Source organism: Tenrec ecaudatus, chromosome 1 (genome assembly GCF_050624435.1).
Source record: "Tenrec ecaudatus isolate mTenEca1 chromosome 1, mTenEca1.hap1, whole genome shotgun sequence".
NCBI classification, from domain to species: domain Eukaryota; kingdom Metazoa; phylum Chordata; class Mammalia; order Afrosoricida; family Tenrecidae; genus Tenrec; species Tenrec ecaudatus.
Window position 1 is genome coordinate 70,823,414 of NC_134530.1, and position 23,561 is coordinate 70,846,974.

The following is a 23,561-nucleotide window of genomic DNA, read 5'->3' on the forward strand; positions in this document are numbered from 1 at the left end:
GTGATTAATCATAAAATAATATGTAGTTATATATTTGTAATATTTATTTCTAATTACAAATAAATGAACGTTTGTCTTGAAGCATGGTGTAACATGGGTAACAGTCTTCACGCTGGGTACTCATATGTGGGAGTATCTGCATGTGGGCTGACCCACCTGGAGATGGATAGAGGAGCAGTGTCTTGGTTCCTAAGACCATCAGAAATGTGTGTTTTCAGGTTGTCTTAGGCGATCCATGTGAAAGGGTCATTCGACCCCAAAGGGGTGACGACCCACAGGTTGTAAACCGTTGCGCTGAGGGAACCCTTATTCCTGCCACTATCTCTGAGGAGTCATCTATCTTGACTACCATGTATTGAGCGATCATAAATGTATAAATGAACATAGATAAATCTAACATGACCAGTGAGGTAAGGACCATAAAAGGGAGGAAATCTTAAAGAACTAGAAAATAGTTTAGATGGTTCATCAGTGCCACACTGCACCCTGGATTTATCCTTCATTCCAGGAGGCCCTTCTAAGAGGGACTACCCAATTGCCTTGCTGGTGGATTTTGGGTCTCCACTACATCCACTCCCCTTTGTATCAATTTGGAAGCATGTTTTTTGAACCTCTGATAGCTCTTCCTGTTGACACCTAATGATCACACAAGCTAGTGTGCTTCTTTCGTGTGGGGTTGGTTCAATTACTCCTTTAGGCTTTGTCATTTTTCTTTATTTAAAAAATTTCTGGGAACCGGTCACAATGGTCTATATCTAATCCCCCCCAGGGGGACAGACAACAGAAAAGTAGGTGAAGGGAGACATAATAATTAATAAATTATCAAGGGTTTCTGACGGAGAAAGGGGAGGGGAGGGAGGGAAAATATGAGGAGCTGATACTAAGAGCTCAAGTAGAAAGAAAGTGTTTTGAAAATGATGGCAACAGATGTACAAAGGTGCTTGACCCAATGGATGGGTGATATATGGATTGTGATAAGAGCTGTATGAGGCCCCAATAAAATTAAAAAAAAAATCTGTTCTTCAGACTCAGTAATCAGTGGTAGTATCTTTAAGTTTATTGCCTACAATAGTGGAGTTCCTCTAGTGAAGTTATTGTAATTTTGAGTTCCATCCAGAATAGGTTTTTAAATTTTTATTTTAGGTTTATTTTATGATTATTCTCCCTTATTCTTATGTGTCATATGTCTAATATTCTTTAGTTCTTTGTCCAAAGCTTCTTTTAAGTCATTGAATACATTCATGAAAATTTGATATAATGTTTTTTTGTTTATTCCAAATGTCTGGGCTTCCTCAGGGATAACTTATGTCACATCTTTTTCTCTTCTTTGCTTGGGCCATACTTTTTGGTTTCTTTGTATATTTTGTAGGTTAAAAAAAAATTGATCCCTCAGGGACAACAATGAGAGTAGAGATACCAGGAGGATTAGGGGGAGGGTGGGGGGAAGAAAGGGTGAATCAATTACAAGGTCAACCTCTACCCCCCTCCCAGGGAAATTAACAGTGGAAAGTGGGTGAGGGGCGACAGAAGACGATATAAGATGTGAAAATAACAATCTAACTTATCAAGGTTTTGTGAGGGAGAGTGGACGGGGGAAGGAGGAGGAAGAAATGAGGAGCTGATATCGGGCTCAAGTGGGAAGAGAATGCTTTGAAGATGGTGATGGCAGCATATGTGCAAACGTGCTTGACACACTGGATGAATGTATGGATTGTGATAAGAGATGTAAGAACCCCCAATAAAAGTATTTTTAAAAATTGGTGGGGAGAGATAGGGGAAACCGATTACAATGATCTACCTATAAACCCCCCTCCCAGGGGGTGGACAACACAAAAGTGAATGAAGGGAGAATTGGGTCAGTATAAGACATAAATAATAATTTATAAATTATCAAGGGTTTATGAGAGAGGGAGGGCCAGGGAGAGTGGGGTAAAAATGAGAAACTGATCGATAACAAGGGCTCAAGTAGAAAAAAAATGTTTTGAAAATGATGATGGCAACAAATGTACAAATGTGCTTGACACAATGGATGTATAGATGGATTGTGATAAGAATTGCATGAGCCCCCAATAAAATGATAAAAAAGAGAGAACATAATGATGGCAACATGTGTACAAATATGCATGATTCAATTGATGTATGGATTGTTATAACTATAAAAGCCCCAATGAAACAAACAAACAAACAGTGATAAACTACTTTTTTGGTCTGAGTTTTACAATGTGGAAATCTGGTATTTATACTCTGCAGGTATTACTAATGCTAGTTGATGAAGGCTTATGGCATCTTTTTGTTCACTCTTCCAGACTATGTAGAGAGTGCATTCTAATTATGTGTGTTCACTGACGCTAGTCTGCAGTTAGCCAATGGCCAACAGATTCCTTATGCTCTTCGATACACCATAGTGAAGAAGCCATTTAAACAATAAGTCCACATTGTGCAGTTGTCTATCCTAGTCCTCCAGAACACTGCCAGAACAAGTCACCTTGCAAACTGTTCAGCCTCAAAATCTTGGAGGATGTGATATCCACTCTTTATCAGACACGACTTTAGAGATGTGACAGGACATCCCCTCTATTAGAACTGAGGCACACAGATCCTGGGGTTCAAATTGTTCCTTCTGATTGATTCCCCTTGGTCTATCCAGTGCAGTTGTTGTTTTGGTGGAGGCACCATCCTCTTGATCTTTTTACTCTTTTTATCTTGCTTTACTCCCATTGTCCTTTGACTTTCAACTCTAGACTGGTCCAAACACTTCATTGTGCTCATGTGGAACCGCAAATGTTTCAAGAGGCAGTCATTTGAACAGCACAAGAGAATACTGCGTGGTTTAAAATAAGGAAAGGTATGTGTATGGGTTCTGTCTTTTCACCATATTTATTCAGTGCTGAGCACATACTCTGAGAAGATGGATTACGTGAAGAACATGGCATCAGGATTGGAGGAAGACTTACTAACAAGCTCCGATACGTAGATGACACCACCTAACATGGTGAAAGTGAGGAGGACTTGAAGTACATGATGAGTATTAAGAAGTGCAGCCATCAATATGGATTGAAAGTCTGTGTAAAGAAACCCAGAATCTCCACAACTGGACCAATACATAACATCATGATAAATGGAGAAACGATTGAAGTCAATATTTTTTTTTACCAGCATTATAGTTCAAATGCTTTGGTCTTCATTATTCATTGTCCAGTTTTCATACACATATGAGGGGATTGAAAATACAATGGCTCGGGTCAGGTGCACCTTAGTCCTCAACGTGACATCCTTATGATTCAACAGTTTAAAAGGTCTCATGCAGATTTGTTCAATGAAAGATACCTTGTTTGATTTCTTGACTCCTGATTCCATGACTATTGTAGATCAAATTTAAGTAAAGTTCTTGACAACCTTAATCATTTATATATTTATTAAGATATTTTCTGTTCATCCATTTTAGCCTTTTTTGATTTGTTTACATTGAAATATAATCCAAACTTAACACTGCAGCCTTTGATTTCACCAGCAAGTACTTCAGGTTATCTTGGTTTTCAGGCAGTGCAGGTTGCCAATAAATCTTTTACTAATCTTGATGCCTAGTTTTTCTTCATACAACCCAGTTTCCCCGGTTATTTGCTCAGCATACAAGATTAAGCGTGATAAAGGAGTACAACCGTGACACATACCTTTCTTGATTTTAAACCACACAAAATTTTCTTGTTCTCTTCAAACAACTTGTCTGTGTGTAGGATTCCCACAAGTATAATAAAGTGTTCTTTAATTCCCATTCTTCTCAATGTTATCCATAGTTTGTTAAGATCCACACAGTCAAAGGCCTTTTCATGGTCAATAAAACCATAGTAACTATCTTTGGAATTTTCTCTGCTTTGTGCCAAGATCCATCTGCCAACAACAATCATATCTCTAATTCCATGTCCTCTTCTGAATCCAACTTGAATTTATAGCAGCTCCTGGTGATGCATGGCTGCAACCCTTTAAATAATTTCTCCAGCAAAAATTAGCTTGCATGTGATATTAATGATATTGTTTGATAATTTCTGCATTTTGTTGGATCACTTTCTTTTGGAATAGATGCAGCTACTGATCTCTTCCAGTCAGATGGCCACATAGCTGTCTTCCAGATTTCTTGTCATAGACCAGTGAGTGTTTTCAGTGCTGCATTAACATTTTGAAGCAATTCTGTTGGTATCTTTTACTTTCTTCATGTATGATGTTCTTGGTATCATTCCATAACTCATCAGTCATTAGTGTTCGGTGTGTCTGTTGTAGGCAGTGTTGTCAGGAGAAACAAAGGTAGTAACACGTCCATAAGAAAGAACTGTATAAGAGGCTGTACACTGGTACATATGAGGGCTGGAGGCACAGGGAATTCAGGGTGGATGATACCTTCAGTACCAAGGGTGTGAGGGACGATGCTGGGAGAGTGGAGGGTGAGTGGGTTGGAAAGGGGGAACTGATCACAAGGATCCACATGTGACCTCTTCCCTGGGAGAGGGACAGCAGAGAAGGGGGGGAAGGGAGACTCTGGATAGGGCAAGATATGACAAAATAACGATGTATAAATTACCAAGGGCACATGAGGGAGGGGGGAAAGGGGAGGGAGGGGGAAAAAAAAAAGAGGACCTGATGCAAGGGGCTTAAGTGGAGAGCAAATGCCTTGAGAATGATTGGGGCAGGGAATGTATGGATGTGCTTTATACAATTGATGTATGTATATGTATGGATTGTGATAAGAGTTGTATGAGTCCCTAATAAAATGTAAAAAAAGAAAAGAGAAAAAAATGATTAGGGCAAAGATAGTACAGATGTGCTTTATACAATTGATGTATGTATATGTATGAACTGTGATAAGAATTGTATGAGCCCCAATAAATTGTTAAAAAAAAAAGAAGCACTAAAAGATCATTAGCATATTATATCCTAATTACGCCAGTTGGCTGTTTCCACAAGAAATTGGAAAAATTTGGTTAGAAAAATTTAAGAAATTCACTGTCAATGCAAGCAAAGTAAAATATAATCTATTGCTGAAAAAAAAAAAGAAAACTGTATATTGAGAAGGAAGTTCATATCAAAAAGGTGTTTCTATCCGGTCCAACTCAAGTCTATGGGTCCAGTACTAGCTCTCTCCAGACTCATGTAGCCCAAGGTTGAAGATGCAGAAATGTGGCTCAGGATGCAGGAAGATCATAGGCTAGTGGTGCAGAATTGTGTTGATCCAAGGCTGGTGGAAACATGGCAGGGTACCAACAGCTCTCAGGTTGGCTCCCACGATCAGCAGCCCACACACATGAGGCTGCCCCTGGAGGCAGAGGCTCAACAAGCAGGAGGGCTGGGGAGAAGCAAGACAGAGAGGAGTAGTTCCCACTGTCTCTTATAGAAATGTGCCCCAAGGAGACCTCATCAGGCTGTTACCTAATTGATAGACTGGACTTCTCTCCTACATTTTTACATAGGTGCAAGTTGACATAAAATCTAACTCATAATGTATAATCTATTTTTGAGATAGTTTCTAATTCAGACAGGATATACTCAATGTTGTATGTTAACTCTTCTGGGCTTGTTTTAATATTTGTTAGCTTCATTCTGGATTTTCTTTTAAAAATTATTTTATTGGGGGACTCTTACAAATAGTATGACAATCCATCATTCAATTGTATTAATCACACTTGTGCATGTTGCCATCAACATTTCCAAACCATTTTCTTTCTTGAGCCCTTGGAATCAGTTCCCCTTTTATCCCCTCCCTCCCACTCTCATGAATCCTTGATCAATTATATATTATTGTTGTTATTTCGTGTTTTACACTGCCTGTTGTCTCCCTTCACCCACATTTCTGTTATTTGTCCCCCTACAGGGGCTATATATTCAACCTGGATTTGTAGATTAGCAATTGATTGTGTATTCCACAGTTGACCCCTCTCCTTGTTTTGGCTGCTGATACTGAACTAATTCGTAGTATTTTCCCAGATATAGTCAATCTGATTGTGTGTACCTCATATGGCAAAGTCCCAAGCCAGAACCTGGAAGTTATCTTTCCTCTTTTTAGTTTTTATTTTGCTTAAGACCCGTATTATTTTACATAATAACACTCAATCTTATTTCATTCAGTCAAAAAAGAAAGGTTCACAAATATATAACAGTTTGAGGCTATTTATCTTTGCTAGAAATATATTCATGAAAAAAAATTCATGAATGTGGAAGGACATTTGGGAATCATGAAAACTTATTAGATATAATCAAATAACTTGAGAGAATGAGTCCCTGGGCTTAGGGATTCAATCTCAAGGTCTTGAAGGTCAGTTGACATTGTTCTACATCTACTTTTTGATGAATAGTGACTGGAGCCTTAAAAGCTTTGCGTGGCCATCCAAGGTGGGGCTATTAGTCTCTTCCTGTCTGGAAGAAAGAAGAGTAAGGAACATCAAAGACACATGGAAACTTTTAGTGTAGTGGATTACTGAGTCAAGGGAACTTCACTCTCCATGACCCTGAGACCAGAAGAACTAGATAGTGCTCAGCTGCCATGATTCTGAAAGACATCCCATTAGAAGGGCCTGGATAGAGTGGCAGAAAATGTGTAACTAATCCCAGAGGCTCAAAAAAGACCAGCCAGCAGTCAAATACAGACTGTTACTCACCCTTCATGTCTAGAAATAATACCACTTTTCCTGGCTTAATTTTCAGCCACACAATAGCTAGGGCAACAGTCACAGTAGGGAGGTATGCACACCGTAGAATAATCAATCATTTAAAATCAAAAGGGCAGCATTTTCCCAAGGACCATTCAGAAGAGTTAGGAAAGGAGGGAGAATGGAAATAGGAAATACAGAGAAGATTTAGGATAAGTGCTGCTACATTGTAGGGATTACAATCAATGGTTTGACTCAAAAGGTGTTTGGATTGTTTTGAAACCTGAACTTCACTATAAACTTTCAACCAATTCACAACAGTTTTAGAAAAAACCTCAAAACATGAGATTTGTTTGGATCTCAAGGCTCTGGTCAGTGTTTACCAAAGTGGGTGATACTGCCTCCTGGGGGCCGCTGGAACAATCCAGAGGGGTTACCAATAGTGTAGAGTTTATCCTGAATTAGGACTTTTAATTGCCAGGAATGCTAAGTAATTTTTTTTCCCCTGAAAAGGGACAGTAGGCCAAATAAATTTGGGAACCAGCAGACTAGATAGAAGTGGGAACTAGGAAACTTCAAGTAGGTTGGGGGAGAAGTTAGTAAGGAAGTTCTATTCCCATGCCATTTCTTTCTCACTGGGGTCACTATGTGTTTCTTGGCTGTTTTTCAGCTTGGTTCCCTTTCATATCTTTATCATATTTTTGATGAATTAAGTTCTCTTAAAACAGTCTAATGTGGTTGAGCAAAAGAAGAAAGACTTAAGCGTTCCTATGACCTAATGCCATTTGTGTTGTTTTGAATTTTAAATAGTTATATTGTTAGAAGGCTAGATAGTAGTTAACTTAGAGTGAAGGGTGACACAGAGGAGTGTAGTGACTGGGAGGGAGCCTAAGAGGATACTTTCCTATGTTTGTTAACCTAACAATCACAGTATATGACCTTAGAGGTGTTTTTAAGCTACCTCCCTGCCCCCCGCCCCAGAGTGGCTATTTTTCAATTTATTTCCCCCTCTGGCTTGTGGGATAGTCACGGTATCAGTTGAATCCTGTATTTTCACATGACACCACTTTTGTCATGTAGCCATCCTCCATTTTCTTAGAAACCTCTCCGTGCTTATAAGTGAGGAGTGTATAGTTATATAACTACAAGTATACTCATTATGAATAAGACAATTATTAAAATGTCTTCTGTCATTTTCTGACCCTCCTCTCCTGTTTGCCTTGGGTGGCTTAAGGCAATATGCCATTCACTTCTTTATGTAACTAACTTGCTTTAATAAATTTGCTTCTGGCTTTAGCTATTGAGCAAGAAATACAAGATGTCATTTTAAAACTGCCGTAAATACTTGAATATAAGCCGACCTGAGTATAAGCAGAGGTACCTAATTATTACCTGGGAAACCAGAAAAACTGATTGACTCGAGTATAAGCCTAGGGTAGAAAATGTAGAAGCTATTAGTGAGTTTCAATAATCAAAACAAATTAAAATAAAATTACTAAAAATTGAGACATCAGTGAGGTAATGTATTTAAATATTTATTTTAAATAAAAAACATAGATATAAGGACAAGTCATTTAACATTAGTAAACCAGCACAGTTAGTGGAAAATGGGTTCAACAAAAACAATAAGGTGTCAACAATGATACCTTGAGAGTACGATTCCCTGAGCTCAATCAGCAACCAAGTAAAATGTAAAGAGTTAAAATCTTTAAAAACTGGATTCCTCATCTTCATCCGTATCCCAATGCAGAGCTTCAGCTGGTGTGAGGTCATCATAGACGCTGTCCTCACTGAGATCGCTGTCACCGCCATCACTGCTGTCATTTTCATACAAAGCGCAGTTTTCCCTGCCATCCATAGCATTACTAATACTACATTTCTGGAAGGCACGTCACACCATGTCTTCTGGAATGTCTTCCCATGCATCTCGAACCCACTTTGCTATTAACTCTATGTCGGGCTTCATGAGATTTCCTCCTTTTGTTAGTCAGGCTTGACCAGATGACATCCATTCATGCCACATCCTTTGCACACATTCTTTAAAAGGCTTCTTCAAAGATACATCCAGAGGCTGCAGTACAGATGTAAGCCCCCCTGGAATAACCGTTGAAGTAACTTGACTAGATTTTGCCAATTTTTTTATGTCATCCGATAGGTGGGCTCTGAACATATCCCAAACAAGTAATGATGGCTTTTTCTTTAAGGCTGCTCCTGGTCATTTGGTTCCAAATTTCTTCCAGCCATTTTTTTGTTCTATCTTCATCCATCCAGCCTTTAACATGTGCACGCACTGTAATTCTTGGTGGGGAATTGATCTTTTAAGGCAAGGCCTTTCTTTTAAAAATAATGACAGGACACAGCTTAGTTCCATTAGCCAAACATGATAGAACAACTGTAAAGTGTTTTTTTTTTTCATTTCCTGTGGTTTTGAGAAAAATGTTTTTTTTTCCCTGCTAAACTTGCCACAGTTCTGTTGTTTGGAAGATCAAAAGTCATGGAAGTTTCATCCATATTCCCAATATCTGCCAGGTCATAATTATAAATCCTTCTTTGTTTTATAATAAATGGAAAAAAAATAAATGACTGGAATGACATAATTTTTTCTTCAAGGTCTTATGGCAATTTCTGGGAAATCTTTGTTCTTTGTCTCAAACATTGTAGGCCAAACTATTCATGAAGCGGAAACACCATCCTGCTGACGCAGCAAAGTTTTCAATGCCTGGTCCTTTATATTTGTCATCCTTAGCCATTTGTAGAGCACGTATGTGGATTTCCATGTGTGTTATGCAGTAACCATTTTGACGACACTCTATAACCCATTTATGTAATTCACCCTCTAGAGTCCATTAAAAGACGTTAAACCACGAAGAGCTTTTTTAGCTTTTGGAATCTGTTCCAAGTCAACCTTCATTTTCCACCACTCCCTCACTTGCTTTTCGTCAACACAGAATTCCCTATTTGCAATACTGTTATTGCTCTTTTCTGTTCTTGACACAACCTTCATTTTGAAACCAGCCTCATATGACCGGCGTTTTTGTTTTTGTTCAAGAGTATCCATTTCTAATAGGATAAAAAACCAAGAATTTGAAAAAGAACTTTCATAGTAATGCACTGCCCCGCCGCACCTTCCACCCCACCCCCGACGTGTTGGGCAGGGGGGGGGGTGGGAGAAGTCGGGGGAGTCTGTGCTGGTGGGGGATGCAGGATGTGAATTAACACAGAGACCAGAGTGGAGAGATGGAGCGCAGCCACAGACACATCCTTACCAGTTCAGCTGCTGGCATAAGTGAATCCCTATGGGTGCTTCTGCGAATTGGAGACATCCACGTCATAGGACGGCTCTGATTGGTTAGATGTGAGTAAATAAACATTCAAAGCCCTGCAGTGTCAGCCGGTCTTTGAATGAACAGCAGAGGACCACTGACCCGTGTATAAGCCGAACCCCAGATTTTCAGCACATTTTTTGTGCTGAAAAACTCGGCTTATACACGAATATATATGGCATATTGAATATTGTAGAGAAGTTTAATGTAGAGTTCTTGTAATTTAGAGATGGTTTTAAAGCCTTATATTTTACTCTTTCCTTTTTGAAGGATGTGGTGACTGGACTTAGTCCCCTGCTCTTCAGGAAGCTCAGTAATCCTGACATATTTTCATCCACTGGAAAAGTTAAACTTCAACGACAGCTTAGTCAAGATGACTGTAAGTTACGGAGAGGAAGCCTGGCCAGTTCCCTGTCAGGTAAATTTCTAATTAAAAAATTTTAAAAAAGAATTTGGACCAATAACTAACATCATGATAAAGAGCAAAGATTGAAATTGCTAAGGATTTCATTTTATTTGGATCTGCAATCAATGCCCATGTATACAGCGGTCAAGAAATAAAACAACATACTGCATTGGGCAAATCTCTTGTAAAATACTTCTTTAAAAGTGTTAAAGAACCAGAAATGTCACTTTGAGTACTAAGGTGCCCCTGACCTAAGCTGTGGTCGTTTCATTCACTTCCTGTACATCTGAAAGCTAGATCGTGAGTAAGGAAGACAGATGAAAAATTGATGCCTTTGAATGTGGTGTTGGTGGAGAATACTGAACATAGCATGAGATACTAGAAGGATGAGCAAATTTTTCTTAGAAGAAGTACAACTAGAATGCTCCTAGGAAATGAGGATGTAGGAAACTCTTTCACATACTTTGGGCATATAATTAAGAGAACTGGTCCTTGGAAAAGGACATCATATTTGGTACAAAAGAGAATCAGTGAAAAAGAGTAGACCTCTCACTGAGATAGATTGACGAAGTGTCTGCAGCAGTGTGTTCAAACAGAAGATGATGAGGATGATGCAGGACTGGGCAGTGTTTCTTTCTTTCATACTTGGGATTTGCTAGCAGGTAGCCCTGGTGGTATAGTGGTTACGAATTGGTCTGCTAGCCTCAGTCTTCAGTTTGAAACCACCAGCCTCTCAGTAGGAGAAAAATGAAGATTTTTACTCTTGTAAAGAGTTACAGTCTTGGAAACTAATAGGGGAAGTTCTCCCCTGTCCTGCAGGGTTGAAATGAGTCAGAATTGAATTTTTTTTTTTCAGTTGTGGGTTCACTATATGTTAGGCTAACTCAAAGACACCTAATGACAACACACACAATATTTGATATGGTATCTTTGAGTGCTTATTTTCTGGTGTAGCATACTAGAGAACACTTAAAGGTAAGGTTATTGTCCTTCCTTATTACTTTCTCTGGATCTTTGAATTCTGATCTCCTCAGCCTGCTAGATTTTTTTTGTCAACCCCTTTCACTGGCCTGTTCATTTTTGGTCTGATTTTTGGCTGTCTGCCTACTTTTGTAGGGTTTACATGCCTTTCTGTTTTCTTCAATTCCCAAAGCTCAAAGCCCACAGTGCTTCTCCTCCTCCAAATAAAAGACAATTAAAAAAATTCGATGGGAACAAGTTTATATAAGAAATTCATAACTCATATCCAAATAACCAACTTACTGCCATCAAGTCCATTACAACTCAATGACCCTGTAGGACAGGATCGAGCTGCCCCTGAGGGTTTCCAAGACTGCAGCTGTTCATGGAAGTAGAAAGGGCCATCTTTTTCCCTCCGAGTGGCTGGTTGTTTCCAAACTGCTGACCTTGTGGTTTGCAGCCCAAAGCATCACCACTATGACACTATGACTCTTATAGCCACATAGGAAACACTTAAAATGTACCATAGTTCGAAGCAGTCAGTATGTAAAAAAAGAGTTAATCTGAAACATAGCAGTAATAAAGAAAATTTTATTATACTCATTGACTTAGCAGTAAATAATAAGCAGTTTTCAATTTTTAAAAATTGTCCATTTTCAGGACTATTTACCTGACTTGATCTCCTAATCATCAAGTTATACTCAATATGGCCCATCCAGCTATAATCCCTTACGTGATGTATCATAATTCTGAATTTTATATACTGTGGCCGTGATTCTGTTTTTGGAGGGCATTATCTGCCAACAAACAGGAATTTGATGGGATTGAGTTCTGACCTTAGCAGAGATTGTAAGTTGGACCCCGCTCTTTGTTTAGTGGTTATCTTAGTTACTCATCCTTACAGTGCGTGTAAGGAATCTACTACAGCTGAGAGGAGAACGAGCACTGTTTCTGGAGCAGCCTGGGAAAAAGCCTGGATGATGAAAATTAGTAGGAGGCCAGTGTCTACTGGAAACGTCTTGCCAGATACCCCCACATTATGTATGCATAGGGTACAGTCCAAGGGTGGAGAATAGATTATTATTTGGGGGTAAAATTTATTTTCACCATGTAACTCCCACTAGATGACCTTTTTGTGCATGGGTCTGGTAAGAAAAGGTGAGGGAAGATACTGATAAGATTCACCTGGGAGTAACTGTGAACAGGATTCCCTGCAATGCCATCCTGCTTTGTATAAAGAGTCAACTGATTAGCAGGGGCTGTGCCGTCATCACCAGCAAGAGCCAGGAGTGAAGTGTGTCCTCTGGCCCTAGCATCTGGTTTTCCCCTGCTTGACCTTCGGACTGAACTGCACCCACCACTGCGTGAGACATTTCCTTGAACTTTCGGAGAACTGTGGCACGGTGGTGAGATTTGCAGACCCCAGAGACCTGTCGAGATATACTCAAGGGAGGAGTGGGGTTACAATGAAGCAGACTATCAGCTTGCAAGAGTTGAACTCTTGGGACTTTTTCTGCCTCCCAGCTTCTTGGGACTATTTTGGTCTTAATTCTTAGAAAATAAGTTATTACCACAATCCTGTATAAAATCTCATGGAACTATCTTTTTGTTTATGTTTTCCATAAAATTTATGTGTGTATGGATTGTGATAAGAGTTGTATGAGCCCCTAATAAAACGATTTTTTAAAAAAAGCTTTTGTCTGAACAGGGCAGAGGCCAAGGGGCTAGAGGACAAAGAGGCTGATGGCCCAAGAAAGCCATTAAAAAATAAAAGTTGTATATGCCCCTAATAAAATGATTTAAAAAATACATTTTCAAAAATCGTTGTTACTTAACTGTTTTTCTTGTGAGCCCCTGACTTTTAAAATGCAGAGCTTTGTTCTCACATATTAAGTTCCTTCTGTATTGTTACAAAGTAAATGCCTGATTACTCAGCGATGTTTGTAAATCGGGTTGTGTTTTACGGTTCTGTCTCTGTAGATTTTCAGTCGATCTGATTTCAGCCATGTATTTTACCTTTCGCTCTTTGCGATATCTTGACTTTCTGAGTCCTGAGCCTATCAGATTTTTTCGGGACACAAACCACTCACTGTAATTTACTTAATGCTTAGTATAGAATATGCCTTTATTTATTTGGCCAGCAGTTCTTAACCTGTGGGTTGCAACCCCTTTTGGGGTCAAATGACCCTTTCACAGGGGTTTCCTGATTTATAACGGTAGCAAAATTACAGCTATTAATTAGCAACAAAAATAATTTATGGTTGGGTGGCCACCACAACTTGAGGAACTGTATTAAAGGGTCAAGGCATTAGGAAGGTTTAAAACCACTAATCTAGGCCTATTGATTATGCTTCTCCTGTATGTTTTAGATTTCCAAAAACCTTGTTCACCTTTCTTGTATTGTCATCCCTCTTTGATTAAGGGAGGGATTTATTTATTATGCCTTTAATTTGCTCTTCTGGAGGGCAAAAGATATAAACATGTGCTTAAGCATTCTTCTTTAAATGGAAATGGTTTATTCAACAGCCTCTTCACTTTTTATTAGAATAGTGACTTGAATTGTAAAGAAGTTTTATCACCCCCACCCCCCCTTGAGATGTTTAGTTAAGTGGGCTGCTTCTGTTTGTTCATATTGTGTCTTTTCATATTTGTTTTTCTCAATTCTTGGTAATCTATTGGTTGTGAGAAACATACTTTAACCCTTGACTGGTGTATATATAGCGCAAATGATTGTCAGTAGTTGTATAGATCTGTTTCCTCAACAGGTTGTTAGTTTTGAAGAGAGGTTGATACTGCAGCCTTTGTATATGTGGATAGGCTAAATTAACAAGCTAATTTTCCTTTTGAAGATAGAGACAGATCATGTGGAGAGCATTTGCTAAGGAAGATTTGGAAGTGAATAGACTCTACTTGGGGCTTATGAAAGTTTTGAGTAGAGAATTGTTAAAATAATTTTTGGGGGTGGGAGTTTGAAAGGTTTCCAGATAAAGGGTGTATTTATCCTTTTTATAAGAGAGGAAACTTGCAAGATAATTATGTAGGTTTTTTTAAAACTTTTTTTCTGATTAAAAAGAATAAAAAAACATGTCAGCTATAAAACACTTGAATACAAAATAAAGCATCATGCTAATTAATTCTTCGTCTTTACTTTCTTCTGTCTTCCCTCCCCAGACTATATATATATTCATAGCCTTTATATACATATATATGGACAACCTTTTTTTATTAAAAATATTTGAATAATATATCCATTTGCTTTTGTTAATGAAACAAGAAATGGGGAGATTTTTTTCTCTTTAACTGTATCTTGAGCTGTCATATTTTATGCATTTGAATGCTTTTTTCTAATTGTATGCTGAGGTGCCCTACTGTTTTTAATGTCTTCTGTACTTTATTATGTGGATATACTGTATTTTTTAATTTGTGATAAATAGTCCTCTTAGACCTAGTTTTTATTAAGGTTAGTATTGCTAATGTGGGCATTTTTCCATCGTCATTTTTTTTCTTCCCACTTCATTTCTACAAGTGGAATGCTAGCTCTAAATATATATGAATTAAGATTGTAATACATTTTTCTAAAAGTGCCCTCCAAAAATGTTGCATTGTATTTTGTTTGCATGAAAATGTGTTACATCGAAAACACATTCTTTTAATAGTGGCTATTTTCATGATGAATGTTTTTGCCAGGCATGGGAGCAGTTTTTGAGTGATGAAAGACTAAGACAGGTGAAAGTGTAAGGCGTAATGGAAGTTGAGTGACATAGTGGGATTGGGAAAGAGTGGAAGGAGATGCCAAAGAGATAATTTTTTTTGAATGCTAAAGGATTTGGCTTAAGTCTTTAAACATTGTAGAACTATTAGTTTTTAAGCAATAGAATAACCAGTTTGTTTTGGTTATATCATTAGCAGTAGTGTAAAGATCACTTACAGTCAAGGCAAATCAAACCACCATGAAGTCAATTCCAACTTATAATAATCCTATAGAACAAAAAAAGTGCTCCTTAGGGATTTTGAGACTGTAAATCTTTATGAAAGTAGACAGCCTTGTTTTTCTCCTATGCTGGTGCATTTGAATTGCACTTGCCTTAGCAGCTCAACGCTTAATCCTCTGTGCCACCAGTGTGCCTTAGAAGAATGACTTACAGAGCAAGAAAGGCACTTGCACTTCAATTAGGAGGTCACTGCTGTTCTAAACACTGGATCTGTATAGGTAACGCTCCTGTGGTATTTAAGTAGAATTAAACGTGCCATTTAACCAGGACTGAACACAGAGTATAACAAGAACAGTATAGATTCAATGTTTGCCTTCTGGCAGCTGAAGGGCCAAACTTGCCTATTGGCACCATTCACATTATGTCAAGTTGGAAAGGACTAGAAAACAACCAGCCTTCTAGTTTTGGAGTCAGGGTAGGAATTAGTATGGTTGTGTGTGTTACAGAAGAATTTTAAATAGTGAATTTAGTGTAGTATTCCACTTGCAATTCTCATCACCAGTAAGACTTTTGGGAATTTTAAAAGGACAATAGTGCATGATTATGTCCATTGGATAATACTGTATATGTATTTTCATTCGTTGTCAATAAATAATTACAGGTATATTTTTCCAAACTTGTGTTTGAAGGTAAGCAGCTGCTTCCATTGTCCAGCAGTGTACATAGCAGTGTGGGACAGGTGACATGGCAGTCTTCTGGAGAAGCATCAAACCTGGTTCGAATGAGAAACCAGTCACTTGGGCAGTCTGCACCTTCTCTTACTGCTGGCTTGGTAAGTATTAGTACTGAAGGTGACTTGCTTTTTGAGACACATTCTTGAATCTCTCTTGCCATTGACACATCTATTCCTTTTTGTGATTTTGATGACTTAATTTCTCAAAGTGAAGTATAGGATAAAAATGAAATGTAATGAATTTTGATAGCTCTTTCATGTTGTGCTTTGAACTGATTATACAGTGAAGCAAGAAAAGGATTCAATATGGTGATAAATTTGATGAATAATTTCTTTGGGAAAAATTTCCTTTTATAGAAATGATTCTAAATCTTGTGAAGTATTGTTGCTTTTGTGAACAACTCTACAGCATACATATTTAGTACATAAGGATAGGGAACATTCTTGGCATACATTAGTAGACGCTTAAATGTATATTGGATGAAAGAATAAGTACTTTCTCTGTCTAGGCTTTATTTGATGTTGATGTTGTTTTTAGTTGTCATCAATTAGTTCCAGCTTACAGTGACTTTGTGTATAAGGAACCGTGGTGACGTAGGGGTTACTAGTTGGGCTGTTAACTACAAGGTCAGCAGTTTGAAACCACCAGCTGCTCCTTAGGAGAAAGATGGAGCTTTCGGCTCCTGTAAAAAGTTACAGTCATGGAAAGCTCACAGGGACAGTTCTATCCTACCCTGCAGGGTTGCTTTGAGTTGGAATCAGCTTGATGGCAGTAGAATGAATATTGTGTTGAGGAGTCCTGGTTGCAGTCTCAGAAACCCACAGGGGGATGCCTACCTAGACCTCTGGGGTCACTATGAGTCAGAATTGACTTGATCGCAGTGTTCTAAAATGTATTGTGGTAATGATTGTACAATTCTTGATATGAGTGAACTGTTCAATTGTATGATATGTGGATTAGGTCCCAATAAAATGTTAAAAAATCACATATACACATATATAATCATATATGTACATATATACATAACACACACACAAAATGAAACAAAATTTTCCCTGGCCTGGGCCATGTTCCTTAGTCCATTCTTGCCTGTTAGTCTCATTGAGGCTTATCCTCATTTTTGTGGATATTCCACCAAACTTGTCCTTTTCTAGTGATTGGTCTTCCCTCTTGCTTTTTATACCGTTTTGTTAAACAGTTACCTTATTCACCGAAAGCCAGAGACCTAGAACTTTTCTTTGACTTTTTATCTGTCTTTTGTCCCTTTTGTAGCCAAATCTCTCAGTGTCTCCAGGTGGTCTATTATTTTTTCCTACCATAATCCTCGCCAAGTTTAAGCCTCATATATTAATAAGTAAGTAAGAGCAATTAATCAGCAAATAAGATCTAAGCAATCTCTTATTTAGATAACCGTAGAGTCTTCATGACTGTTTTCAGATGTCAAAAACTCAAAATTTGATCATATCTATTATTATCTTTCTTTAGTTCTTTTTTCCAGTTTTTAAATTTGATTAATATTTTTCAGCACCTGTGTTCAGCAATCATTTACGTTAGTTCCATTAATTCTTATAGCAGTTATTGTATAGTACAGTGATAAATAAAAGTTTAGACTGTAGACCCATGTTCTAAATCCCATCCTGTCATTTAGTAATCATATGACCCTAGGTAAGTTACTTAACCTCAGTTTTGCCTCTGTAAAATCAAGATAATTATGGGTTTTCACCATAGGACTATTAGGACAAATTGAGAAATCTATGTAAAAGAACAGTGCCAGATTTGTAGTACGAACTCAATGGCAATCTTTCTTTCTTGGTGAGCCTTTTATATGCTTTAAAGTTGGTTTCAACTTGTAGGACCCTGCGTAAAATGAAATGAAACGATGGTTCCTATATTTGAGTACATCGTTGCAGCCACTGCATCAATCTGTTGTGTTGTTAGTCTTCATCTTTTTCACTGACCCTCCACTTTGCTAAGCATGATGTCTTTCTCTAGAGACTCTCCTTATGACAGGTTCAGATGTAGGTGAGACAACGTCTTACTGTCCTCATTCTAAAGAGCATTCTGGTTGTACTTCCCGTTGAGTTCAAATATTGTATGCCTACACAATTACGGTGGGGCTTTCTACTCCCACAAGCTGTTGCAGATTTGGAGAGTCAAACTCAAAAGGGACTCTACTGTTTCCTATAGGGTCGCTTTGAGTACATATTAACTGGATGGCAGTGAGTTTGAGACAGCTAAAATATTAATAGTAACAAATTATAACATAGTTTATATTACTGGAGGATAGGAGATAAGAATAAGTTCAAATTTTTTGTTTGTGTGGTAGAGTGGTTAACTAAAACTAGGAATATAGAAGATGAGGTTTTAAGGAACACATTAGATTGATCTTTAGAATGTTGATGATAAATCATTCTGATTTAAATATTTTCTTAAGAGCTGTAAATATTGTTCAGAGTTTAGGACTATAGATTTGGAATTAGAAGCTGTAATTTTATGCAAGAGGATATTAAATGTGGGGGCGCATGAAACATATAAGAACTGGGAAAATAGTATATCATGATAATGTATCAAATGGGAAAAATGATAGCTCAGGCATATTCATTGCCTGTTAAGAATTTGTACTGTCCTGTCTATTCCTGGTGGTTTTTTCCCAGGGGAACATGTTTCTAATGTCATCTCGTGCTTTTTCAAAGTTATTGGAGTAATGCTTTATAGGTGACTTTTCAGATAAAAATTAGGACATTTTATAAAGCTTGCCCTCAGTTCGATTCTGACTCATAGTGACCCTGTAATAAAGATTAGGATTGCTCTGTAGGGTTTCCTAGGCTTCAGTCTTTACAGGAGCCAGGCCTTTTCGCATATGGAGAGATGAGTGGGCTTGAATTGCTGACATTTCCTTAGCAGCCTACTGCAGGGGCAGTGAATTACTACTTAATGTAACTCTTCTAGCCCAAATCTCTTAACTCTAGCCAAATGACCTTTCCTTACATAGGTCTGGTAAAAAGGTGGGGAAAGATCCTGATAGGATTTACCTGTGAGTAATTGTGACTAGGATTCCTTGGAGTGCCATCCTGCTTTGTATAAAATGAGCCCTTTGAGAAAGCAGGAGGAGGCATTTCTTTACTGGCAAGAGCCAGGAGTAGAGTGTGTCCCTTGGACCCGAGATCCCTGCTACGTGAACCTCCTGGATCCAGTTGACAGCTACGTCATCGAAGAACAGCAACAGGACCATGTTCTGGATCATGGAACAGATTTATTGACTTCCCAACCACAGATCTAGTAAAGTGTAATCATTACAAATGGAATATTGGGCATGGAAATTGGGCTTGCTGACACTTGAAAGTGGAGCTGTGTGCTTTCCAGCTGAGCTGGAGTGGATGCCTCTGGCCACTTAATTCAGGGAGCTTGGTTTGCTGACTTATGGAGCTTGAGCTGAGTTGAAGCTTACTGTAGAGTGGTGTGCTCCTGGAACATTTAGCAGACCAGAAAGAACTTTGTAACATGTCCTGATACACAACTTAGCTCTGAGCATTTCTCACTGGCATTACAACATAATTTCCTTAATAACCCAGAGAAATAAAATAACCAAAAAAAACCAAACTCACTGCCATTGAGTTGATTCTGACTCAAGGCAACTCCTTATAGGACAGAGTAGAACTGCCCCTATGGGTTTCTGAAACTGTAATTCTTCATAGGAGTAGAAAACCACCTCTTTCTTCCCCAGATTTGCTGGAGGTTTTGAACTGCTGACCTTGCAGTTTGTAGCCCAGGGTGTAATCACAACACCACCAGAGTTCTTCAGAGGAGCAAAATAGTGAAAACTGTTAAGACAATACACCTAAGTGGTAACTATCAAGAATATCCTTAACAGAATCTACTTATAACCTCCTCCCTGGGGGATGGACAACAGAAAAGTTGGTAAAGGGAGATAGATGTTGGACAGTACAAGATATGACAAAATAATAATTTGTAAATTGTCAAGGGTTCATGAGGTAGGGGAATGCAGGGAGGGAGGGGACAAATGAGGAGCTGATGCCAGGGGCTTGGGTCGAGAGCAGATGTTTTGAGAATGATGAGGGCAATGAATGTACAAATGTGCTTTACACAATTGATGTATGTTTGGATTGTGATAAGAGTTGTATGAGCCCCTAATAAAACGATTGAAAAAAAGAATGTCCTTAACGGAAAAGCAAATGTAACCTCAGAACAAATTTCAAGCTACAGTCCTTTTTTTTTCCAAGCTACATTTCATTTTGGATTGTTAAATCTTTGTATTATCTCTCCCATGATGATTTGTAAGTAATCAAAGACATCAAAAACTGATCTCACTGCTGCTGAGTCAATTCTGACTCATAGTGACCCTATGGGATAGAGTAGGACTGCCCTGTGGATTTCTGAGACTAACTCTTTACAGGAGTAGAAAGTCTCATCTTTCTCCCACAGAACAGCTGGTGGCTTCCAATGTGTAACCATGACACACACAACCTTAAAAATAGTGACCTTCATACCACCAGGGCTTACAGTCCTAGAGAATAAACAGTATAGCACAAAGGTGGTATGCTCTTCTTAGAACAATCATATGAAATAAAAAGAGGCAGCAGTTGCCCTGGAACAAACCTCAGTGGGCAGGAATAGAAAGTAGGACGAATGGAAATAATAAACAGGAGAAGAGAAGAGTGCTTTTAAAAAAATTTTAAGATCATTTTATTGGGGGCTTTGACAGCTTTTATAATAATCTATGTAAATTGTATCAAGCATATTTGTACATATGTTGCCATCATTTTCTAAACATTTACTTGTGGGTAATGCAATCAGTATCATGAAACTACTGTTTATACTTGTATATAAGCCAAATTTTCAAGCACATTTTAATGCAGTTTTTGTGGTAAAATTAGATGCCTTGGCTGATATTTGTGTTGGCTTATACTCGAGCATATACCATAAATTTGCATGAATTCTTTTTTTATGAATTCTTGATTATATGAAAAATCATTTTTTTCTTTAAAATCTACATAAGTCACAATAAACAGTGAAAAAAGAAGTGGCCTCATTATTTTTTAAAGGCATTTAACATTTTAAAGTTTAAACAAATTGGTAGATTGAGGTTACATAAAGATGTTTTTTAATTAGTTGAGAGACTGAACGATTTATTAAGTGTCATATATGCTAAAGAGAATGGTTTTAAAACCGTTATTTTAAACAGTTAAAGTTATGCCTACAGGGTTGGTTGTTATTTTTTTCTTTTCAATCTTGTGTAGAAGTCTATCATTAGTTTTTAGGGGACCTGTATTGCATGTATGTGTATTATACCCAAGTCTATTTAAAAGTGCTGAGCAAAAATTGAACGTCCAGGATATTGACACTTTGTGTTATTCAAATGCAGCAAAATTTCATTAAAGAAATTTGAACTGGGATGTAAAATATTCTACAGTTGTCTGATTTATCAAGATGTAAACAGCCCATTATTGTACCTTCACTTTAAATTTGTGTGTATGAAATAGTAGTTAAAGTGCTTTTCTTTCTAGTAGCAAAAATCAGTTATTTGACAGGCTTTTCACTTAATGCATTTTATTTTCAAGTGAGAAATCTTAGTGTTGAACGTGACTCATTTAGGATCTTTATTTCCCTTCCCATTCCTTTTTTTGGGGTGAGATGGGGATGAAAATACAACAAAACATTTGCCAATTCAATAATTTCTGCACATGTTTCAGTGACATTGATTATAGTTTTTTATATTGTGTAACCATTGTTCCTGCCCTTTTAAAATTACTCGACCACCACCCACATAAATGAATGACTCCAAGGAAAATCTCCCCCTTTCCTCTTCCCTCCACCACTGATAACTACCAATACTCATTGATTTATAATTTGCATACATGTAATCAAACAGTATTTGCCCTTTGCCGCGCACTCATTCCACTCAGCATGATGTTTTCAGGGCTTATCCATGTAATGGCATGCATCAGGGCCTCAGTTCTTGTTGTAACTGACATGAGATTTCTGGGAGTCAAAAGGGACCCAGCAGCAACAATAAAAATTTTCCACTGTATGTGTATACTACATTTTATTTCTTCTGTCAAAACAATTGCCACCATTAAAAGGTAAATTAAGTTAGATCATTTTACTTATTTTTTTCTATAACTTTTCTTTGTGAAATGGAAATAAAAAATCTAAAGTTACTGTATTTTTATATATTGAATAAATTTATACAAGGGATTTCCATGGAAGAATTTCCTTATCTCTCATTCTATTTTCCACAAACTTTTTGAAGTCTCTTATTATGTAAGCTCTTAAAACAGTGTGCCTGGTGATGGTAAACCCTAGTAAATATTATATATTATTTTTATTGTACTGTTACTTGTAATTATTTGTTTACATCGAAGAGCCAATCCCATCTCTCACAACCATTTAAAAATTATTTGAGTGCCATAAATATATTTTTAAAAACAAATGAAACCACCATAATCTGAATAATAGCCTTAAAAAATTTCAGTTCAACTTCAGAGCCACATGGACATACCAAACGAGCTGCACATGCCTCAAGAGTTGCAGTTTGCCAACCCTGCTCTAGAACATAGGTTCCCAAACTTATTATTTGGCCTATTGCCCCCTTTTCAGGGAAAACAAACAAACAAACAAACAAACTCAGTGACCCCTTGTAATTAAAAACTTTTGTACTAAAGCCTGCAACCCAGGATGAAGTGTAGGTATCTGCTTTTGCAGCCCTCCTGGATCGTTCCAACATTCCTAGATTTATACTTCATTTCATGTTTTGATTACTTATGGATGTTTGCAGCTGTGTTTTCCCTGTCTTGCCATAGAAACAAATACAGATCCTAAAAGCTTTCCTCCATCCATGTCATTAATGTCGACTCTACTTTGATGAGATTGCTCTTCCCTAGTCATATTTTGAGGGCCTTCCAATCTGAAGAAGAGAAATCAGTGGGGGATTGAGGTAGAATTTGGGAGTGGGGGGTTGGTGAATGGTTGGAGCAGTTGGTGATCTGAAATGTAAAGCCCCCACTCTATTAACAATAAAATAATTAAAATAAATTTGAAAACCACTCCATTGGACTTTCAAACAAACAAACAGCAAATTGATGGTAATGAAAGAAGAAATCCAAGCATTACTAAAGGCATAAGCAAAAACCAAGTTTCCACGAATTGATGTTATACTAGTTAAAATGTTTGAACAAATCGATTCATCACTAGAAATGCTCACCCATAATACCATATATACTGGAGTATAAGCTGACCCTAATATCAGCTGAGGTACCTAATTTTACCACAAAAACATTAAAAATGTGCTGGAAAAAACTCCGTTTATACACGAGTATATACGGTATGTCAAGATTTGGCAGGCAACCAACCACTGGAAGACAGTTGCATGCATATTTTTTCCCATTGCAGAGAAAGATGGTTTACTTGTCTTATTTGCATGTGAAAGCTGGATAGTGTAAACGGAAGGCTATAGATTAATAGATGCTTGCAAATTATGGTGTTGACAGAGAATACTGAATTACACTATGGACTGATAGAAATGAACAAATTGGTCTTAGAAGTGTGGCTGC

General features: G+C 37.7%; 1 protein-coding gene across 7 annotated transcripts in view; it reads left to right on the top strand.

Moving 5' to 3' along the window:
• MAST2 (microtubule associated serine/threonine kinase 2) overlaps positions 1–23,561 on the top strand; it is a 188,963-nt gene that overhangs the window by 31,719 nt on the left and 133,683 nt on the right. For 6 of the 7 annotated variants that reach the window (XM_075555633.1, XM_075555636.1, XM_075555639.1 and 3 more), the window contains exons 2-3: positions 10,229–10,376; positions 15,946–16,088. In XM_075555633.1, the coding sequence (XP_075411748.1) occupies positions 10,229–10,376; positions 15,946–16,088 (291 nt within the window). The remainder of the gene's footprint in view (positions 1–10,228; positions 10,377–15,945; positions 16,089–23,561) is intronic. The other variant, XM_075555658.1, reaches the window with a different exon arrangement.